Source organism: Python bivittatus, unplaced genomic scaffold (assembly GCF_059951505.1).
Source record: "Python bivittatus isolate LINGU-HERP-01145 unplaced genomic scaffold, Pbiv_v1 ctg000080_np1212, whole genome shotgun sequence".
Taxonomy (NCBI): Eukaryota; Metazoa; Chordata; class Lepidosauria; order Squamata; family Pythonidae; genus Python; species Python bivittatus.
Genome location: NW_028277035.1, coordinates 62,639,310 through 62,663,145, shown reverse-complemented (window position 1 = coordinate 62,663,145; position 23,836 = coordinate 62,639,310). Strand labels below are relative to the sequence as shown.

The 23,836-nt window shown below is 39.3% G+C and overlaps 1 protein-coding gene across 4 annotated transcripts in view; it reads left to right on the top strand.

Annotated features, from left to right (window-relative positions):
* Window positions 1–23,728, top strand: part of ABTB1 (ankyrin repeat and BTB domain containing 1) — a 44,477-nt gene extending 20,749 nt beyond the window's left edge. For 3 of the 4 annotated variants that reach the window (XM_025172472.2, XM_007437117.3, XM_088134255.1), the window contains 4 exons: window positions 688–786; window positions 1,225–1,392; window positions 5,431–5,631; window positions 8,462–23,728. In XM_025172472.2, the coding sequence (XP_025028240.1) occupies window positions 688–786; window positions 1,225–1,392; window positions 5,431–5,631; window positions 8,462–8,668 (675 nt within the window). In that variant the 3' untranslated portion in view covers window positions 8,669–23,728. The remainder of the gene's footprint in view (window positions 1–687; window positions 787–1,224; window positions 1,393–5,430; window positions 5,632–8,461) is intronic. The other variant, XM_007437120.3, reaches the window with a different exon arrangement.
* The last annotated feature ends 108 nt before the right edge of the window (window positions 23,729–23,836 follow it).

The following is a 23,836-nucleotide window of genomic DNA, read 5'->3' as shown; positions in this document are numbered from 1 at the left end:
ATTAGATAAAGCATGTGATAAAGCGAATAGCTTTGAATTATGGCATATTTCACGTGAATACGAAGTTGAAGATTTGTTGCTGAATACATTAAGAGCAGTATATGATGTAAATAAAGCACGCATGAAAGTAAAAGGAATGCTTAGCAAACAGCTCAGCGCAGAGCTTGGGTTCGACTGTTTAATGTATTTGTAGATACATGTATAAATAATGCTGGTTTGCAGCTCATATGATTTGCAGAGAATATTAGATAGATTCTATGATGCAACAAGGAGTATGGATTTGAAAACCTAAGGGCAGCAATTTTAGGATTACACCCAAGCAGCCTCTCACAACCCACAGATCCAAGGGCATTCCTTGATTTACAGAAGTGATCCTGAGAGATGGAGTGGCCAAGGAGATGCCTAGAATGTCATTGGTGTTAAGACAAAGGGCAAGTCTGATCAGACCCAGATGAGAGCTCAGGTTCAAGCCTTCACTGTGGGGATAAAAGTGGCAGAAAGGCAATATTTCTCCACTCTTATGGCATCTCAGATTATCATGTTTTATATTATTATATATTTGTACACATTATTGTATAATATATATACATAATTTATATTTATGGAATGTTATATTGTTATTAAACATATGGTCAAAAATCAAAGTAGTTTAGATTGTAATAAGAATTTATTTCTGTTTGCGTATAGGTAGGTTTTGGAGAGTTGCCTTTTGATAGCACCGACAGCTTCAGTAGTTATCCTGATCTGTGTTTCCGAGTGTCAAATTACAGTTTCCTGTGTCACAAGGTATAGATTGCGTTGACCTGACTCGGGCAGTTTCTTGTTTCGTCCCTCAATTCTAAAAAGTCATGTATAGAACCAGGAATACTTCAGTTATTTATGAGACATCTTGCAGGAAAATCCATTTCCAGAATGGGAATGTGCTATCAGATTACAATAAATTATAATAATATTAATATTAGTAATAATAATTGAGCATGATTAAACAACAACATCTGCCTATCCCAGGTCCTTGGGAAGGACTTGATAGGTGGAGAAAAATGCCAAATGCCAAAAAGTTTGAATGCTTTTTGGTCGCCTTGCTTGACTTTGTGTCATGGACCCTTTTCCTGATCCTGCTGCTTGCCTATTTTAACCAAGAAGATTCCACTGTTTTGTGTATGTGTATAGACACACACATACACACACATAAGGATACACACACATATTCTTCTCTTTTTGAAGGCATTTTTCTGTGGCCGAAGTGACTATTTCAAAGCCCTTTTGAAGGACCACTTCTCGGAGAGTGAGGAGCTACAGACCCAACCCAGTATCCCTGTGGTGACCCTTCATGACATTTCGGAGGAGATATTCATCAGAGTTCTTTATTACATCTATAGTGATGACACAGAGGTGAGGCTGAGGTTGTTCTTTTGGATGGAGGTTGAGTCATGGCAACTGGACTTCTTTTCTTTTTTGGTAGAGATGTTTTGCTACTTGTCCAAGCAGCTTCTTCAATCTAAAAAGGTTGGTTAGGGGGACTCCATAAAAGTCTTCCAGGGTGGCTGTGTTTTTTACTAGCATGATGGGCTCCAGACAATTCCACCTGGATAACTGAGAATCTTCATAAACATATTATTTTGGAGCATGATCTATTTTAGACTATTCTAGCAAGGATTACTGTGCTGTGGAGCAAAATGAAAAGGGCAGGACTGGCATTGTATGATGCTTGTTACACTTGTATGAAGATAAATAAAAGAGACCATTAAATTAGGGTAGTATAATCCCTTGTAGCTTTTGTTGATTCTTTTAAGATATTTCTCTATCTTCCTGTAATTTTTGTGATTCTTGGGTAACTTATCTACCAGTCTTTTGCCTGTATTTTACTTGAGACTTTATTAATAAGTAGTGAAGGCTTATTTGAATATGACTAATGAATTTTTGTGGTTAGAAGAATCTGTTTATTAAATTTGTACTGTTTACTGGATTCTTGCCATAGATAGATAGATAGATAGATAGATAGATAGATAGATAGATAGATAGATAGATAGATAGATAGATAGATAGTCTTTTTTTTATTCCTGATAGTAATGGGGAATATTTTTGTAGGGTATACTGATGGCTTAATTGGGAAGATGAAAATAATGTTTCAGAAGCAGCAATGGTAGTTATTGCAAGAATACTACATGGATGTATCCATGAAGCGACCAGGAGTTGAGCTCAACTGAAAGGTGACTTTACAGAAAGTCTGATGACATATAGAGTGGTCAGTTTGCCAGTAGAGGGCAGTACACAATTAGCAAACTGGCCAGGGCTAAAAATAGTTTATGCTGTTTTTATGCTGCATTTTCTTGTCGCATCTAGTGCAAAGCCATGGTTTCAGTTTTAGAATTTAGAAAGAAATGTTAATGGAAATGAACTCTATAGCATGGATACTATATTTTCTGCACCATATTCTGACAATTCAATTCTGAAGAACTTATTGAACATGTATTTTTCATGAGTAATGATGGGCTTGTTTGATGAGAATTCTTCAAAAAGGTAGTGGACATGAAACAGTAGTGTAGTGTTCGTAATGTCAAAATGATTCTAGGCAATTGCCCACTAAATACCTTCTTCCAAGATGGTGAATTTTCAGTGTAAAATGGAAGTGTGATAATTGTCATATTCAGTAATCCATTGTAATGCGGTCAAATCAGCAGTGGTCTTAGGGCAAAATGGACTTTAAGATGAAGTCATGAGAAAAAGAATGGTCTGCCATATTTCTTTGAGTATATAGAAAACATTGTACGTTAACAATCTCAGCCATGGTGTCCCATCAGCTAGTGGTGTGACAGGTAAAGTGGGAGGTGGAAACCTCATCCCCAAGGAAAATTGAATGTATATCTCACAATGAGCTAGCCTAATTTCACTGCATAGAATTCAGACATCATGTACTGAAAGGCAGGAATACAGGCAGAGAAGCCCTGCAGCCTTTTCTCTGAAATGGATTTTAGGCATTGGGTTGCTCTCTGCAAGAACTGCTTTTTGCCTGTTTTGTGTCTTAGAATAACCATATTTGCTCTTCTACACGTGTAAGTGAAAGATAGTAATAGTGACTTTCTAATATGAAAGCTCAGTTATTGTCTCAGTCTTATCCCTAAATTTATTGCATGAGGAAGAGTTTCACAGTTTTGGGGTACTGTTCTATAGAGAATAGATTGTTATGAGAGCTCATGTTGCTCTGTGGAATGTTTGAGACTGTGCACTTTCCTTTTTCCTTTGCTGCCCTGCAGGGCAACAATAAAGCTGCCAGCTAAGCCATCTGTCTTTGTTTGTTTTCCTTTAACTAGCTAAAAAACAGTTTCCTAGTTGCACTGTCAAGGTCATTTTGAATCATGATTTTGTTTTCTTAGATGTTATTTACTCCCCCTAGCTTGATGTCTTTTGCAAATACAATACAGCTAGTCCTCGCTGAATGATCATTCATACAGCAACTGTTCAAAGTTACGACGGTGCTGAACAAATGGTATTTATGACCGATCCTCAAAGTTATGACCGTTGCAGCGCTCCCACGGTCACATAATCAAAATTTGGGTATTTGGCAGCCTGCCTGCATTTATGATTGCAGGGTGTGCTTCAACTCCCCCCACCCGTCTATTTCCCTCCCATCTCTGCCCTTTTGGCTGACCTGCACTCCACCACCCCTGCCGCTCTGCCCTCTGCCACCCCTGCTACCCCCAGCTGATCTGTACCTTCCTCCCACTGCTGACAAGGCACACCTAGCCTGGCCCTTCACAAGGCAGCTGCTGGCCACACCTCAGCAGCAGCAGGAGGAAGAAGAGGTCAGCTGGAGGTGCAGGGTGGAGTGTGGGGTGGCAGGGGCAGTGGAGGGCAGGGTGGCCAAAAGGGCAGAGATGGGGGAGAGATAGGCAGGTGGGGGGAGTTATAGCATACCTTGCAGTTGTAAAGGCTGCCAAGCAACTGAATTTTGACCACATGATCATGGGGGCGCTGCAATGGCCATAACTTTGAAGACTGGTCATAAACACCATTTGTTCAGTGCCATGTAACTTAAAATGGTTGCTGAATGAATGATCATTAAATGAAGACTACCTGTATTGTGAGATAAACAAAAGATCTGAAACTGTGTATACTTCCCTCTTTTATAGTTTTAAAGATCATGTCTTATGTTCTGGGATCATACAGCAGCAGATGGCTATTAGGAATGTATTTTTGAGCTGCCTTGCTAAGCAATGTAAACTGAGCTGACAACAACAATTAAGGTAGGCCAGGAATAGACAACCTGCAACTTATGGGCCACGTGCAACAGCATTCAGCTCTATATTTTTCAGCTCCTAGAGCATCCCAGGTTCATGTTGCTGAAATCTTTTTTTTTGGATACCATATTTTTTCTCTCTGGAAAACTGATAAAAGCTGAATATCTTTTATTAGTACCATTTATCATTAGCTTAATTTAGTTAAATCTAATAGAATCCAATAGATTCATCTGTTACTGAAAATATGAATGCTGTGTGTAATCATTAACAATATTGTAGGTTGATTAATCTTAAATTATACCTGTCCAGATCAGGGAGGTGAGGAATATGATCCCAGATGTCACTTATTGAAGTGAACACATAATATTTGCTTGTGAATTATTGTTCAATTATGGAACTTAGTGACTATGGGGAAACTTTTGTGAGATTCTTCCAACTTCACATTTTAATTAATTTGCATTCCTTACTTTTCTCTGGAAAAGCTATCTTTTCCCAAGATTATTTCATAGGATAAATGTCTATAATATAGACAAATGTCTTCTTAAACTGAACAGTTTGAACTTACCAAATAGATTTCATTTCACTTTTCGAATTTATTTCTTTGATGACATCATGAGCCAACTTGAGAAGAGAATTTGCCTCCCTTTTAAAACTGGTTCATGCCTGTGGCCTGCCTCCAGCCTAGGCAGTGCATGCTCTCTTTTCTTGTAAAAAAGCTCTCTTAGCGCTGCTTTCTGGGTTCTCTCAGTAATTCACATCATAGACAGAGACACCTATTTGGTGATCTGAAGGGAAGTTAGAGCATCTACTGATTTAAAATAAAACTACTTCTACTATGGGTTTAGCTTTTTGTGTACACATGTGGATATTAAAACAATCAATCTTACATCTTTCAGTCATATTATTATTATTATTTGTTGGATTTATACTTCTCCTTTCCTCAAGGAACTCTGGGCACCCTACATAGCACTACCTCCATCAGTTTTTTCCCCCTACAACAGCCCTATGAGGTGGATTAAGGAGAGAGTGTGTGAGTGGCTCAGAATGAACTTCCACGGCTGAGGGTGAACTAGAGTCCGGGTCTCCTTAGTCCTAATCCAGATTGGGCTTTCAGTCTGTCTTGCAGCCAGACAGTATGTTGGCTTGGATTCCTACTGAGTCTAGTTGTGTTGATATCTTTTTGTCCCAGCAGTTGTCTCCTGAAAATGCCTATGAAGTGCTTTGTGTCGCCGATATGTACCTGTTGCCTGGCCTCAAGCGCCTGTGTGGGAGAACTTTGGCACAGGTTCTTGATGAGGACAATGTTGTCAGCATCTGGAAGATTGCAAAGCTATTCCAGCTGATCCGGTTGGAAGATCAGTGCACAGAGTATATGGCCAAGATAATTGAGAAGGTAAGAGAGGGGAGGTGAAGGACAGCTCCTATTGATATTGTTTGTCTGTGGCAGGCTGCAAATTACTGTCTGATGTTGAAGATCTTTAAAACTGCTAAGTAGCTACCCATAGTTACAATAAGCAATTATTTTATTTGTAAAATTTGTTGTTTTATTTTTGTTATAACCATAACCACAGTTGGTTTCTATAGAAATGGATGCCTATAGCAAGGGATGTCATAGAGTGAAATAAACACTACTTCCTGTATTGTAGTGAGAAAGGTGAAAACTCTGCCATGAAGATGAAGCTGTTTCTTCACCTAAAAAAACCCCTTTATCAATACAGATATTATATACAATTACAAGTATCATGTTTAGCCAGGAGCAAGACAATCCTAAATTTAAAGCAGTCCCATCAAAGGTGGAGTAAATAGAAGAAAAAGATGACCACTAACAAAAATCCTAACATTGCCAGCTTCAGCTGAAACCTGTCATAGATATTCCCCCCTCAACAAATAATCTGATGAATTGAGCTGCAGCTCATGAAAGCTTATACCTTTTAATAACATGTATTAAGGTGCTATCAGATTCCTTATTTTTCCCACCTCAAAATATGTGTGGTGATATAGTTGTATATGCGTGTTTCTATACATCCAAAAAAGTCACCAAAAGGCCAAGAAAAAAGATAATGACTGAATTAATATCTAATAATAACTAGACAGAACTGGTCTAAAAGAACCAATTATGTCACTTGCTGTAAGAAGGTATTCTGTGTTCTTAACCAATACTTGATAAGTTTTAATTTCCCCAGGCCAAACCTTCATAAAATGAAGGAATTTTTTTGAAGTGATTTAAATTTGTCATGAACAAAATGAGTTCATAAGAACAGCTAATTTAATCCCTAGGTTTCTTGGAACCTTCGTGGCAATTGTGTTATATCCGTATATGTGAGAGTAGGTATAATTAAGAATGTGTATGAGACTGTCCTTATTTGGCTATAAAGTCTCTATTATTTATTTATTTATTTATTTATTTATACACTGGATTTATTCTCTGCCCATCTCCCCCCAATGGGAAACTCTGGGTGGCTTACAAAGTACAATATATAGAATTAAAATTGCTTAATTGTAACAGCTTAATTTAACAGCTATACTATCCAGCCAGCAGTGGTCACTTAGGGAGTCACAGCACATCCGGGCTTTTTCCTTCTTTGGAAATCCCTTTTTAACTCTTTTTTTTTTTTTTAGCTTAAACCCTCTAGTCCAAAATCTTTACTATTGGAATGAATATCATCCTGATTTATATGATTGCTGTATTAAAATAATATTTTGAAAATATGCAATATAAATATGAAGTACTTTGTATTACTTGTGAAGTGGTAGGCAAATTGAAGTGATTTGTCTGAACCAGTTGTCTGCCTGATTTGCTTAGCAAGTTGTTGATATTTTTAGATGGAGATGTAACATGTGAATAGATATTCATCCTAAGTATTTATGAGATGGGCTGACACAGTTTGCATTGTGGGAGAAGAACACCTTATATATACCAATCTTGAATTATTTATACCCAGCTTATGAAGTACCCAGATGTGTACTTTTTTGCCATATGGCAAATAACTGTTCAAATTTACATATACAAACAACAACACTGGCTTCATTATTAGTATTTGCTCTGTATTTTTCATATATTAAATCTTGGTCGCACGGACCAGCTTAGGCTACAAGAGGGTATTTGTAAAAGAGTATGAATTACCATATATATTCTTAGGTCATGTGCACAGCATGTATATCCTGTTGCTTTAACCTTGAGTTTATGTTGAACCTTTTGAGAGAACATATAGAGAAAGCTACTTGAATCATTCTAACTAAATCGATGGAGAAATCATTTTTGAATTGTGGTTTAAGTAGCCTGTAGTACATTGTATGGTTATATACATTGATATCCATACTAGTGTTTGTCCCCAGGAGAAGAAAATTGTCTTGTTTCTTCCTATCTGATTTCACACTTGATTATGGAATATGGAATATCTATATAGCAAGCACCAGTTTTTCCTAAGTGTTTTGGACCCTAGTCAATTCACTGATTTTATAAATGGTTCTAATTAGCACTCCCACATAAGTTGCAACATTCTTTGGTTAACAGGCTTTGAGAGAGGTGTGAAATTCTTTCCTGTCTGTGAAAATACACCCAATTTTTTTTTAACAGTTTCATTAATACAAAAGTTCCTCACCTATGTTTTTTTTAATAGGAACAAGCATGGCCCAGTTTTGCTTGTCCTAGGCCCAATAATTGATTCTTTGTTCCTCTAATCTCCAAACCAGTATGAGGTGTTGGGCTAATCTCCCCAGAGTTCAGAATTGAAAGAATTATTTAATTGCTTAATAAGAATTATCTTATTGCTATAGCTTATTGGAAGAAGCTATCAAGAACAGAAGCATGAGGTGGAGACATACTTACTATGATGTGAGTGAGGCTGCAAACATTCCCCTGTGAGAAGCTGTGTGTTTAAAAGCAGTCTGGCTAAAAGGCCAAAGGGTCATGGTTTGATCCCAAGATCCTGAGTAATTTTTTTAAAAGGTGCCATCACTATATTGTTGTTGTTCCTGTTACAGTATTAGAAGGCCGTATTTTTAAGATACATTTTTCATGCTTCTCTGATCCTCCTCCTCAGAGCAGAATTAGGCTAGTGAAAACAATAGCTTTTAGGGATAGCTGACTTGCACTTGTATGCTGCAGGATTCTGCACTCTGGATGAGAACATACTTTTGCTGCCAATTAAAGTATAAGTGAAGGCAGTCTGTTAAAGATTCTTTTGAATATCCATCTTCTCATCTGTCTGTTGTTTCTTCAGTTAGTGGAGTTTGAGGAATTTGCAGCAGCGGTGAAAGAGAATGCTGACGCAGTGGAGGAACGGCAGGAGACAGACTCTATTCCTCTTGTGGACGACATCCGTTTTCACATAACCAGCAATGTTCAAACTTACAGTGCAATTGAAGAAGCTAACCAAAAATTGGAAGCTCTGGATAACCTTTTGGCTAGCATAGGACTTGAATGTTAATCTGGGATATTTTCTTGTGTAACTATATGAAGTATCAGTTCAGAGTTAATTTCTGCAATTCACATATTTTTCTCTCTCTTTGAATTTTCTCATTTCTTCATGCTTTAAATAAGTTTTCCCCCTTTTTTATCTTACTGACTACTGTATCTGGATTTTTTTTTCTTCTTCCAAGAAGCAGGTCCCCAGAAGAATCTCTGATTTGAAAACATGGTTATGTGTATGTTACATTGATGATAAATGATTTGCATCTCTTATGTAATGAACCAGATATTACAGTACAAAAAAGCCCAGTGAAAATGGGTCCAGCCTTCAGTACATGGGCATTCCTGCTGGGTAAAGAAATAAATAAATGCTTTTACTGAACTATAAGAATATTGGGTTGGTGCAGTAGAAGCTAAAGTTGCCTGCTGTTAGTCTTACAAACTTCTCTTCCAAATGTATGCAGCTGGAACTGAGCAGATCCTTAATTTCTCATCCAGATGCCTTATTCATCAGGTGGTCAAGTTCATTTACTTTTTTAAAAAATTCTCATTTGTGCTTCTTGAAATAAAAGATTCTGCCACCACTAGGTGCAAAAGCACTTGGCCACCCACTATTTCCTGCTCTTTTGTAGGGGACATTGAGACATGGAGATTTAGCATGTCTGCATATCTGTTCAATAGTAATGTTCCTTTGATTTTACTATACTTGGGGTTTCACTCAAATGATTTACAGATTTCAGCATGGAGTGTGTATGTATAAGTGAGTGTGGTGTACTTGCATGATTCCATAATGGACCGATGGAGCATTGTTTCCCTTTGGCAGTGGAAGCATAAATTAGTCTTGTGCAGTTCCCAATATTGTGAGGGGTAGGAGGTACCTTCATGCTGACCAGTTCTACCCTTTGACACATTCAGTGGCATCTGGGAACATACTCACATGGCATAGTCTATACAGTGCAATACCTTAGGATATACATAATTTGATTCTGGTTAGTGCACACTAAGGTCACATATGTGACAGTCTATGAAAATTTAACAATATCCTATTGTAGGCTGCACTGAGGTATGGGGCCACACATCCCTGTGTATGCAGATGTTGTGGCTGGCTATATGTAGTTAATCGTCAGGTTTCCTAAATGGGACGGGTGCTCTTTCCCCATTCTGTATATATTAAATCTAACGTGTATACAGATACTCATGAGATGTAATTTAATGACTAGGTTCAGAGCAGCACAGCAGAGACATAGAAGTGCCCTGAACTACCGTTAGTTGTGAAGTTTTCTACCTGACCTTTCATAATCTGCATCATGATATCCTGACACACTGGGCAGAGAAGAGGCAACTTAGACTCTGGTCAATAAGATCTTAGTCTGTAAGTAAATGGTGTCTCACCACTATCCAGTGTGCAGTGTGTCCTTTGTTACTCCCCCCATTAATATGGATGATAGATGGAAAATGCATTGTGGCCATCGTAGCTGTGGGAGAGAGAGATGGGGTGGGGAAGGGTGAACACAGGAAAAATGCAGCACTTAATGTGGAAATGAGCACTAGGTAGATCAGCCAGGGTTCTGTGCCCCCCTACCTCTCTTGAATTATGTCCTCATTATTAGAGAAAGAAATTTGACAACATGCTAAATCTCATCTGGATTATCCTGACTTTGTGAGACATTATTATTCCTACACTAATATTGTTAGTAAGTGTTCAGCAGTTGCGTTGGTAGATTAACTTTAGTGAGACATTGATCTGGCAAATGTGATGTGGGACTCTAATTGCTACAGTTTTCCATGCACTGATTCCTCTTTACACCTAAGGTCAAGAAGTTGGATGTGTATTTCCTAATAGTATGCCAAGGGAAGCGTACCTCTTAAAGGAATGGTGCTTATTTAAAAACACATGGAATTAGTCTGTTATTCAGGAACCATAAATAAAAGCCTGGCCAGGATGTTTCTTTTCCTGCATTTTACTAGGGAAATGGGAAGTTAAATGCTGGATTGCTTGAAATTTTTTTTTGGCAAACATCTTTGGCAAACATTATAGGATCTTTCTTGTACCAACTTATAAGGCCCCCCTAGTGGATAAATGGACATCATACTGGAAAAAAAACATAACTACTTTCTTTTTCTGTTTTCATTCTCTCCATGAACAGTGAATTATTGGAACAAAAAGAAAGAGAGCACAGTGAGCTTTTTTAAGCTCCTAGTATTTTCCTCTTCCTTGCAATATCTAGTAAAGCTAACATGATATAAGCACAGGAAATTAGTACTGGTAATTGCCATTGGGGTTCTCTAAGTAAAAAGACTTTTTAAAAATATTGTCAAGTGAAGTTCATCTGGTTAACTTCTAGATGGGAAGCGAAAGTGGCCGAACAAAGCTTTGTTCATACTACTGAGAATGGTAAGTAAATGCAGAATGAATTTCCAGTATGACTGAATTTAGAAGCTGCTTCTCAGAATTCAGCTCCTTGATGAGCTGTCCCTTTGCTCTGTCTTGTATTTTGTTTGTTGCCCTTGTGTAAATCAGGGCTGTGGATAAAAACAGACTAGTATCTACTTAACATGTAGTGAAAGATCACCTCCTGTAAATCCAAAGAAGATATGAAAATAATGGATTTCTATTTATTGGTATAGTCTTCCTGGCTATTAATTATATTGTAAAAGTTTAGATGTAAGACTACTTCCTATTATGGTCTTACTTTAACTCAACCCTCTGTTATTTAAAATAAAGAGAATGTAAAGCTTTACAGAATGGCAATATAATTATATATTTAAAAGCTTAATATATAAGCATGCGTGCAGCAATAAAGAGTCTATTTCATTAGATCTGCTTTTCCTGTGCCTCATTAATACTAAAAATGAATGTGGCAAGAGCCGCATGTTACTTATACTACAAGACTCAAACTTGATGCCATCTTCCACTAGACAGTAATGGATACTGATGGCATGCGTTTAATTGCCAGAAGTTGCATAAAATACCCTTCTTGGTTACCATTTAAAGATTATGGTGGCTTGGGCAAATGCTTTATATACATAACTTTGATATCACTTAATTCCATACTTACAACAATGATCATGCAGTAAACATATCTATATAGTACTTGTATCATTTCAGTCTTTTGCCTCATGAATGCCCATATTCTATAATACTTGCTCCTGTGTGGTTAAAAAAATTTTTTGTGTGAAAAAGTGAAATCACAAAGCTTTATCATATTTTCCTGGCTTTGTCAGGGAAAAGTAACGCTGAGGGAAATTGAAATAAGACTAGTATTTTTCTTAGCTGAATATTTTGTCTCCAGCCCAGAATTGATGGGTATAATTAATTCTAACTTCACCAAAGCTATACAAGTTTGACTACTCCAAGGTTTGTCAGTATAACATTCTGGCTGCCTTACCATTCACAACACTCCTAGGTAATGACTTCAACCCTTCAAAACTCTCAAAATCTTGTAAAATAACCAAGTTTTGCAAGATATTTGGGTTTTCAGATGTGATCCAAGATTCTGTATTTTGCATGTGTGTGTGTAGTGTCCACAATCTTGAACAAATTCAGATGGTAGTGCCTACCATCTGAAGTGGTGGTTGACCTGGAATTAATCTGTGAGAACAATTTGCCTGTAGTCAAGCTAGGGACTTGATTATTCCTGGAAGTGGAGAACAAATAAGAGATCTTTGTCTAATTTTCCCCCCACTTCTGAGTTAAAATAACACTGGCGTAAAAATTTGCTGACCCCCATTGCCAGTCTCTATCCTGCACATATGGCATCCATGGTAGGTTATTGCTAGATGAGTTTGTCTTGATTTGTACATGTGCCAATCATGATAGCCAAAGTGCTTGGGTTTTTTTCCTCTGGCTTTGCTGCCGTCCCTTCCAGCATGTCACCAGCCAGTGGGAAACACCTCCACCAATCACGCATTGCAGTAGGAATGGAGAGGGACTTAGGGCTGATCAAAACCCAGTGCTTTTTAATCAATTATGTGCTCATGCTTTCATATCCAATGTGGGCATTAAAATAATGTGAAATAAATAAATGGGAGGTCACACAGAAGAGTGCATGGGTGGAAAAGGGGAAGATGGAGAAAATGGTGGGAGGATGAGATCCTCAAAAAGAAGTGAGAAAAATGGGGCTGAGATCTCCTTGGTGGTTTAGTATGTTTATTAAAACATGTATAGCTTTGATGCACTTATCTCAAACAAATGCATTTGTTTGCAGTTTTGCCAGATATATGCTATTTGGTACATTATTTTATAAATGTATACATCATCCACATACAAACTTTTAAAACGTTTTAAAAAGTGTGAATTTTGAATGGTATCTGAAGGCACTTCTACATTGTGCTATTTCTACTCCCAATCCCTTTAAAACATTCTGAAGCTTGCAGACGTTAGAATCTAGAGAATCAACAGGGAGCACCTTGAGAGTAGTAGTAGTCTGCCCTACCCCCAAGCTACTGTAGTACCTGAAGCATCAAAAATCCTCTTACACCCCACACAGTGCAGAGAAAGGTTTCTCTGCTATTTCTATTGTGTGGTTGCATGGGGAAAAAATCCCAGCAGATGCTATAAGGAGGTTGTTGCAAAGCCACCAAGCCATCATTATTCTACTTAAAAGCCTATTGGTAGCTATGATGATTTTAAAAAAAAACATGCTACCAATTTTGCAGCTCCTTTTGTCAGTAGCTGTTGCTGTGGTGTGGCTGAAAAGGAAAGGCCTTCAGCTGGACACAGGAAAAGGGCACTGAAAATTGCTGGAGAAGAAATGGTTCTGGAGCAGCAAAATCTCCCCCCAGTAAGGTGGTCCAGTGTGCCAGGATGAAGCCAAAAGATGCTTCAGGTACGGGATCCATGCTGCACCTGCCGGCACCTCCTTAGAGAAGCTGCTGCTTTTCCTGGGCCTGCAAGGGTCCCAGGAAAATAGAGCTTTGAGTGAAGTAGGCGCTGACAGTGTGACAAGGTGCTTCAGAGCAGTGAAAAACATTTTCTAACACATTCTTATTTAAAACAGTTGCCCATTTGCATGGACAGATATTGTCCCATTTGTATAAAATCTGTTGCTAATATAGAGTTTTACCTGCTCTGAAGAGAAAGTTCTGTCTCCCCAAAGAATGCAATCTTGTAGCTGTTCTGGAGCATAGGAGAAAGCAAGCCAGAATCTAAATGGAGGCATAACATATGTAGACATAAACAATGGCCAGGTGCTTCCAACATGAGACAGTTCCTATTAGCACTGACATTTATACAATTCGCAGAAGTCTAAATCCACTCCTTCCTCAAAACAGTCAATTAAATACAATATTCTCTGCATTTTCACAATTGTGTTATTAATGTTGAAGAATTAAGAACTTGAAGGAAAAAAATTATTTCACAAGGCAAAGAACAAAGACAATTTTTCTTCTCTCAAACTCACCTTTTTCTGATTCAGAATGGCTCTTTGCAGTTAGAGGAAATATAGGAAGAAATTGGTTTCTAATTCTAATAATGTCCTTACCCCATCCTCACTACCTAATGGGTATTTGAGAAAGTTCAAGCCTGCTAGAGAAGTGGAGATGGGAAGGAAGGAATTATCCAAAGTGACAGCCAAAGGATATGCTCAGGATATGAGCCTTCATCATAAAACAACTTGGGCACTTAGCCACAAGGCTCATATACCTTAATTGCAGGTCTGTGGACTACCAACTATAAGGGGCAAAGTTTCTATATAATTAGACCTAGAAATCTGAATCTAGGCACCCAAAATAAGAGAAAATGGCCACAAAGGAAAAAAAGGCCACAGCCTTTAACAGGACTACAAAGGTCAAGGAATGATTACCAAGAAGGAAAAGAGATGCAGAGGCAGCTAACTAGGGGTGTCTGCATGAACATAGGTGCATTTGGCCAGAAGTCCCAGCTGAAGTATTGTCTCTGCATGGACAGGCCGCATGTGAAAGCTGTGTCAGTGCTTCTGGAGAAAGCTGTTGCACTTGGCAAAGCACCCCTTCAAACATTTTGCATGGTCTTACTAAACACAAATCACATTATGGCTTAGGACAGAGTGTGAACCAGAACGTTGCACACTTATGACCATATTCATTCAATCTCCTTGGCTACAAAACTTACTGAGCATGCAATTTCTTCTTTAGAGATCAATTATATTTAAAGCTTTTTCCTTAAATGACTTTGGTCAACCTGTCACATCCTTATGCCCTCCAGATATTCAGCACTTCAAATCTTACAATATGCATCCTTTTGCTATGCTGGCTGGGAATGATTAGAGTTGAAATCCACACAGCTGAAGAGCAGTAGAATGGGCAAAGCTAATCTCACCTAGAGTTTGGGAATTCTATTAATCATTTCAAGATACATTGCAAATGTAATGACAGAATCTAATTTTCTAATCTATCATCTCATGAGAAGCTGGTTTGAAAAGCTGTGAGTTTCCATAGCTGCAAATGGAAATGGTTCAGATGAGCTGGGAAATTAGATTCTGTTCTGAGTCACAGATCATACTTAGCCATGTTTTGTTTAATTAGGTTATTGAATAAACCACAATTGCCTGGATTCACACAGCATGCCAAACCAAAAAACAACTTCCAAAACTAAAAACCAACACAAAACAACCCATCCTTCTCAGCTGGTTGTGTTTGCCTTTGAATCCATTGTTTGCAGTCCTTCACCACCAATTATATGTTTGCCCTTCCTAACTGTCTTCTTGCCTGAGACCTATCCCAACTGCATTTTCCCCACCTTTCCTCCATGACCTTTAATACAAGGACTATAACAAGTGATGCTTTTTTATCCCTTAATGATGTTCAGATTGCTCTACTTGAGGCAAGTATCTTCCTTGGTTTAATGGCCTTGTTATAGAGCACGTGTATGGTTATGGAAATAATCAGTTGCAAGGGTTTGTTTCTGACAGGTCCATGGATGGAGGATGAAAATAGTTTGCTTCTTGCATCTTAATTATGAAATGCTGACTCTGCATTCTCATTCTCTCCAGTACAGCTTGACATTCATGCAAAACACTCCGATCATCATAATAGCAATGGCATGGGTGTCCAAAGCAATTAAGCCTTGCCTTCGTTACCAAAATTCATTTTATGCATTTTGTCTTGAAGGCTCTGAATAAGATGCGTATGCTCTCTGAAGTAGCCCACGTCTTTTAAAGGCAACCTTAACACCACTGACATAGGCTCCAGTATACTGATCCTGACATATATTATTGACTAATTAGTGATTACTAATTTTCTACTCTGTGATTGACAGCTAGGGAGAGCAGGCTGACTTTGAATAAGCAACAGCGAAGTTTGTAAGTCTTCCAGACCATGAAAGTACTGCTTGTGGGGTTACTGACAAGACCACAACTATTCTGTTGTTCCTAAAACATAATTGGTTACAGGTGTTCCAGCTGTGGGGGATATTCTTCTTTCTCCTTCCCTTCCCTTCTTACAAGACTTTTTCATACCTTTTCTCTCAGCTTGAATATTTAAATACATTTAAAATAGACATTTTAAATGTGATTGGCTATTAATCTGGACTGATAGTAGCTGCAAGAGGATCTTCTTGTACTGCTGATCTAAATATAAAATTGTTAATGCAGAAAAGTGGCAAGAACTGACACCTAAATAAGTGTTTTTTGAGCCTCAACAAGTGCTAGTTATTTATTAATGCAGTGAAACATGTGCAAGCATGGGATTTTATGTTAGTAAAAGAGGTATGGAGAAAATTAAGCTATAACGGGATAGAACAATTGAATTATTTTTTACAAACCTATACATAAATATTCTAAAGATTTTAAAATATAGTAGAATGGTCTGGAAAAATGGATTTTGAATCCTTCTTTTGCCATTAGTATTTTGACTTCAGATCAATAATTATCTTTCAGTCCAACTTATTTAATTTCCTTTGGTAATAATTACAAAAAGAAATACAGTACTCTTGTGTACCCTACAGCAGTGTTTCTCAATCGTGGCAGCTTGAAGATGTGTGGACTTCAACTGGATATATGGCCAAGTATCAAGTAAGGGGAGATTCTACACAGTCACGTAGACTGTGTATTTTCATCTCATTTGTTCTGATCTGAATGCAAGTCTTGTAGTTATTATGTAACTAAGCTACTTGAACTTGGTGAAACACTTAGACCTATAATCAAAAGGGGACTCAGCAGATGCTGCTTTGTGCTAAAACATGTAGCAGAAACTAAATAAAAGGATTCAAAAATCCATACAATGGCAATTCTTTCATTATATTTTCAAAAAGGGAGGCAGGGGGAACAATCATTTATGTTTATCCTAACAGTCCTAAGATCTCAACCTGTATACCATCTGTTAGGGCTCAAATCTGAACATTTGTGACTTACTACCTATTTCTCCTGCATTTTATCTTCAAGCCAGGGCTAAAGGTAATTTCTGTGGTGTCAACATTAGGTAACATAACTTTCCCCATTCTTGCACTTTGTTTAAAATATAACCAGAGAATTCAAAAGCTCATTTGTTTGCTATAAAGGCCCTGCCTCACTCAGGTTTTTCTTCTGAGGCTACGTGCTTAATGCTACTTGTTCAATTGTTTTGACTTAAACTGGTATTCAGGATTGGGAGCTGTATCTGCAGGAAGTATTTCCTTGGCCACTGATTCCAGCTACTTTACAACACACCTACTATGGGATTTTTAAGGCAGACAGATGTTCTCATGAGGCCATGTGGAAGGAATTCATGAGGAAACGTAGCCAAGTGGGAGTGACTGTTATATCACAGACCTTGGGAAATGTTAGCTAGCTGCATATATCTGTCAGCAGTCTCTTGGCAGTTCTGTAACACGCACCTCTCTCCCACCTAGCTCCTTTGAAAAGCCGAGAACCTAAAGCATAAAACATCAGCCACCCCTCTTCATTGCCACCTTCTTGTAGGAGCCAGAGAGATGGTGCTGCCTGGCTGCTGGAAGTCAGGCCCTTGCCTCTTGCTTGGGGGATCACAGAGCAGTCCCAAGCTGCGCTGACAGACTCAACTGGTACGTGTAACATGGCTACCAGTGCAACCCTTGACTGCATGGATGCTCTTTCTGTTACCAATTCATGTTAAGGTTGCATCCCGGAAAAGCAAATTAGATTTCTTCACCCTGGCGAAAAAGGCTTTAAACACATTTACACACCCATACTTGCTTGCTCACAGTGAGTCCAGCAAATACACTCTGGATGTGAAATGTTATTAAGCCAGTGTTGTCCAAACTTGGCCACTTTAAGATGAGTGGACTTCAACTCCCAGAATTCCCCAGCCAGCCATGGGGAATTCTGGGAGTTGAAGTCCACTCAAAGTGGCCAAGTTTGGACAACACTGTATTAAGCAGTTTGGGCCTTTCTTTCTTTCCCCTAATAAGAGAGCTCCTGACTCTCCGTGTTCTATGCTGTAGCATAAAGGCAGGGAAATGTGTGCATTTGCACCTTCACCTATTGAGTTAAAGCAACTGGGAATGCACAGGGGAGTGGGATGGAGCCAATGCATTTAATGCCCTTTTGCATGTGTACCAAAAATGATGGCCCCACACTGCACTCTGAATAGGATAATAGGAGTAGGATAATTGTGATTGTGTGGTTCTGTACTGTTTGGTAAGGAAGGGTTACCAAAAGAGGCCCCTGGGCAAGGCTACCACCATAACTTGGTGCAAAGATCTAGACAACTGCTGATGGCAGAAAGATGACTTTGCAGCCCAGATTATGGGAGCCCTGTGCAAGTCTACACAAGGGTGAGAATAAGTCTTTGCCAAGTTGGATGGCTATTCTGATAATTAATGGAGAAATTCTGGGCCAAGGAAAATTGCCTTAATGGGCAGAAATGCAGCAGGTGATACTTTTCCCAGCAGGGGGGTGCAATACTAGAGACAACTGAAAGGCAGATTTCTATCTGTCATCCAATGTCACCACCCACCGAAAGGATGGCAACTATATTTACTGAGCAGTCATTGCTTTTAGAGGTGCTGCCTGTCTAAGGGATCTAGGGCAGTGTTTCTCAACCTTGTCAACTTCAAGATGTGTGATCGTCAACTCCCAGCATTCCATGCTGGCTGGGGAATTCTGGGAGTTGAAGTCCACACTTCTTAAAGTTGTCAAGTTTGAGAAACACTGCTCTAGAGTCTTTCTTTGCTTCTTTTCTGTCATTACAGATGGAATTTTGCTGTTTGCATAATTAGATGGCATCTGTGAAAGGAAAGGGCAATAGAGAGAATGCCTGGCCTTCTTTTACCTCACTTCCAAGTCAGAGCATAAGACTGAGTTTGTCTGGGCTGTCACAAACATCCCAAAACTTCTGATGTCCTGTCCCTTTGGGTCCTGCATTGCATACTATGAAAATACAGTTAGGATAGATGGGCTTTATCTCCTCCTCAGATTAGCCAAGCTGCTGTTCCTCAAGAATTTATGCTGGATGTCATATTGATTTGCAGTGTAGGAGCCATTCAATGCATAGAAGCAGACTTCAGCACTGAGGATTTTCCTTTAACTTTTTCCTCACTGGCAGTTGGTGTCAACTGGGACAGCAATATTACAGGCGAATGGTTGTGTGCGAGAGAGAGACTCATGCAAAAACATAAAAAGACTCTTTAAATCCACACTTGTCAGAAGAGTGGTAAAATGGGGAACAGAATGGCGCATACCTTGTTCATTGCACATGCATAGGTCAGGATCTCTAGAAGTAGAGTGTCTGTTGGAGGGAGTGTGTGTATTCACAAACAGGCCACAAAATTGGTCAGTCTCTGTCTTCAGCTGTGTCAGATTCAGGCAGGGCCCTGCCCTGCCCTGCCCTGCCCTAAAAAATGCTGCTGCTGCTGTTTTGCAGAGTCTCTGAGAGTCCATCAACCAGAGACAGGTATCAAAATGATTGTGGCTGATTTTGTCCTGAGGCCTGTGAGAAGTGCTCTGTGTCAGGATTATTACAGATTAAATATTCCATTGTAACCCTCTAAAACTGACCGAGAATGCTGGCCAACAGTTGGTCAAGGGCAGCCAATTAACACACCCCTTTACTTGATGAGGAAAACTGATTCTGAAGAGAAGCAATTAGCAGCAGCCGAACCATAGCAACACCTCCCCCCCCCCACCGCTTTTGTGTGTGTGGGCAGCTTCACTTGTTATGGAAGTAGATCTTAATCGAGCAGCTGGTGCTTTGGGTATCACCAGGGTCAATATAAGGTCAGAACTTTTCTGCTATTAGCTGTCTTGGACTAGCACTTGAACAAGACTCAGGATTGCTCAGGGACAAAACGCTCTGAAAGCAATGGAAATGCTGAAAGATTTTTTTCTTCTGCTGGCTAGGAACCATCTCTTAGCAAGTATGAAATGTTTAGTTATGGCCATTAATTCCTTCCACACTTGGCAAGGCTTCATTGCACTCAGTTTTGTAGCCAATTATTTTTCTTCACTATGACACTTAAAAATATGCTTATATCCTTTTGTAATCAGCAAATGGGATTGTAGTGATCTTCTTATTTCCTTTAAGGTTTGGGGAGGGAACGCCTCTGCATTTTTGCATACATGCTTACATGCTCTTCCTTCTCAATGACCACTTTGTCAGTAGGGTTGGGCATAGAAAAAAAGGCGCTGAAATGTTAGAGAAGGGGACACGTGTTACTTAGGTTAGGGACCCTTTGGCTAAACTCTAAGCTTCAGGGAGGGCTTACCTCAGAATATTTTTTAAAGCCAACAATCTCTTCCCACTGCCTGTAATGCAGAAATCTACAAACATGTTTAATTTAATTGCCAAATCCCAGACAGATAAAAGGTTTAGGGTAATATGAGTATAACAGAGTAGAGGTTGGTCTGGAGAAAAGTGGGAACCAATATAACTATCCATTTTTGTCTTGAAAGCAGCTTGGACAAAATGTGAGCTTTGCCATACTCCTTGTTCGGGCCACCTAATTAAACTGATCAGTAGCAAGTCTGTGAAAAATGAACAGAGATTACCTATTCCCATAATGCATAATTAATTTATGGAATTCATCAGTACAAAATTTGATGATGCTAGCTACTTGAAGTAGCTTTAAAAACATAAGGGATGGCCAATCAATGTCCATTAGTCTTGATGGCTAAAACCTGGATTTTTCTCTTTAGATGAAGCAGACTCCTGAGTACCAGATGCTGTGGGGAGGGGGGGGGGAAATGAATACAGAGGAGAGAGGGCCATTACCAGTATGCTTTGCATGTTAGGAACTTGCCAGGACCATCTGGTGCTGACTGAGGATGATGTAGTGTTGGACTAAATCAAGTGTAGGTCTGATCCAGCTGAACATAGATACAGGTCCTGTTGGTACCACATACTTGGTTGGGCCCAGAGGGCTGGAGATTTTCTTCACTAGTCAAGAGGAGGCTGGATTTAGCCCACAGAAGTCCTGAGTTTGGTTGGGGTTAAGCTAGTTCCCCTGAATCATTTAACTCTCCCTGTCATGCAAACCACTCACCAGAGAGTGAATTGATGTAACAGAGATCTGAGAAGCTGCAAAAACAGAGCCTAAGAACTCTTGTTTTTCTCCTGTGTAGTTTTCATTGCCCCCTCACAATTAAAGGTGCCACCAACACTAGTCATGCTACCCTGTTTGCTCTTTTATATATAAAACAGAAGAAGTGGGGATGAAAGGGACAGCTTCTCAGCTCCCTTTGAGGCATCTTGGCCACTAAAGGACAGAGCAAGCCATCCTGGGTCAGGTGCTGCTGGCCCTCAAAGTCTGAAATTGCTGGTTTGGGAGAGGAGGGGAGAGGTGAGTTGCCTGTTGATAGAAACCAGGGCAGGTCAGGTGTGCGTGTGCTGCAGAGCTGCTTGCATACCACTACACATGCTGTATGCATGCCTGCATATATGTACCAATAATCCTCCCTTTACATACAACCTAAATTCCTGGAAGATTGCTATGAAGAAAATGGAGACTATTTTCTCTCATTAAAGGAATTCCATAGTGCTGCAGTTTTGTTGTGAATGGCAATAGGGAATACACACAATTGAGTTTCTTCATTGGGAGTGAAGAGGGAACCTGTGAGAGGATCCTCTGCAACCCAGTAATTGGCAAATTGATAGGGCAGCATGGGAACTATGGAGAGTTGGGGGGTCCCAGCCAACTATGCTGAGAAAGTACAGTACAATGGTGAAGGTGTTGGACCAGGAAGGTGAGGCTGGTAGCACCCATCTGAGCCAAGCTCAGTAACTATCTTTGGGCTGGTGACTCTCAGCTCACCTCACCTTTCAGGGTTGATGTGAAGACATAGGGAGGACTCTCTGTAAGCCATCCTGAATGCTCAGAAAAAAGATGGGAGGTAGATGAAAGCAGAACTTCATAAAGCTGCAAGTAAGCATGGACTGTATGCAGCCCACTCCTGATAGAAATGTTCAAAATTTGTCCCAGAACTGCTGAACTATCAGACATTAGTAGGTGACATACTTCAAGTGTCATTTTGTATAGCTCTTTTTCTTTGGAGGTAATTGATATGGAGCACAGAGGAAAATGCCTGCATCATGATCTCTGATGTAGTATATGGAAGAGTGTACTTTTGAGGTTGTTGATAAGTTCAGCCAGAAAATAAGGGGAAATCAAGAATGGCTGAAGGAGTTGGATGTATTCTGCTTAGCAAGACTATGGTGTTAATAGGCAGGGCTTCATCAAAATAACTTTTGCTATGCAAAAAATGCCTGATGAGATCTGGGACATATGCCTCATTTCAAAGGATAAAACAAACTATTTTAATGCAGTGTAAACTGCATTTGATTAAAGCTGCTGAAAGTACAGTATTGGCTTCCATGCTTCAGGCTCAAGACCGCATCTTATATTTCTGGAATAGAAAAACTGTTCCAGCTAGGAGAAGAAAAACGCTGAGCAAGTTGGAAGAACACAGAGGGCAAATGATGCTTTCTGCTAGCATTAGTTCGATTATGATGTAATTGGAGCTTTGTTTCTAGTGGAAAGAGGATTGGAGTTGAATTTAGCATTTTGAAATATTTATGCATAGATTTCACACATAGTGATTGTAAGACTGCACGTCTGTACATTTCAGTTATTAAAAGCTGAATCCTGGGATGTATCTGCTGTTTAATCTGCCTTTGGACCAACATGCAAAATCACTTTGAAGGATGTTCAATTTTCTTTTGGATCTCACAATCAACTTTAAAAAACACTGGATTTTGAGTAAAATGTTTTTTTTACAGAATGGTGACTATTCTGGGCTATAAAGGTTGCTTTGGACAGTGTGCATGCATGCCAACTATTTCCCTCCTGTTCTCTTTGCCTTCATCATATAAATAATGAAATGGGTTATTCTGAAGGACTGCCATTATTTTCAGCTCACATGGCCATTGCTAAGAATGCTTGTACCTGGCCATGTAGCTGGAGTTTGTGGAAGAAAGGCTGAAGCAGGTTTTTGATTTTTTGCATTTCCCTTTCTTATACATATTCATATAGATATATGCGTGTGAGAGCGCGCGCACAAAAGTGGACTATTTCAGTTTGGTTCATTGGGACTTGAGTTGCTTTATTAAGCTTTTTGGAATTTTTTTTAATGAGGTTCGTCCATGGTGAAGATAAACTTCTTGCCTATTATACATCTTTTAGATTTGCAGTAGCTGGTTTCTTTTTATTATTCAATAAATGAACTTATTACATGTATCTTTCTGAATTGCATGGAATGAAGGTGGGAAATAGTAAATCCCCAGGCACTCCCACCAGGCTGGAGATGTAGTCTAGGTATAGAGGTGGTGCAAGAATAAAGGAGTTTCATGGGCAGGAATAACTGGTCTGGCAGGTCTGTCCGCTGAGTGTTAGCTGTCGGGGCCCAGGAGGAGTGCCTTTTCTGCTCTGGAACCTACCCTTCAGAACATCCTTCCCTCTGAAATTAGGTTAGCCTCAACCCTGCTGACCTTTTGTAAGATCCTTGAGGAAAATTTGGTCTTGTGCCTGGACCTGGGGCCCTGGATGTGTGATAGAGCCTATCTCTTGGCTTTATTGATGGTCATTTTATGATGCTCAGCTGCTGTTTTATTTTTTATATTATGTATTTTATCTATTTTATTGTAAGCCGCTTAGAGTCATGTATGTGAGATGGGCAGCTATATAAATTGAATAAATGGAAAACGAAGTTTGTCATTTATAGTCTTTCTTTTCAAACATGCAGTTACAGTTCTACAGACCATACTGATTCCTTACCATTCCATCCTGCTTTTCAAAACAGCTGAGTTTTGCTAGGAAGCC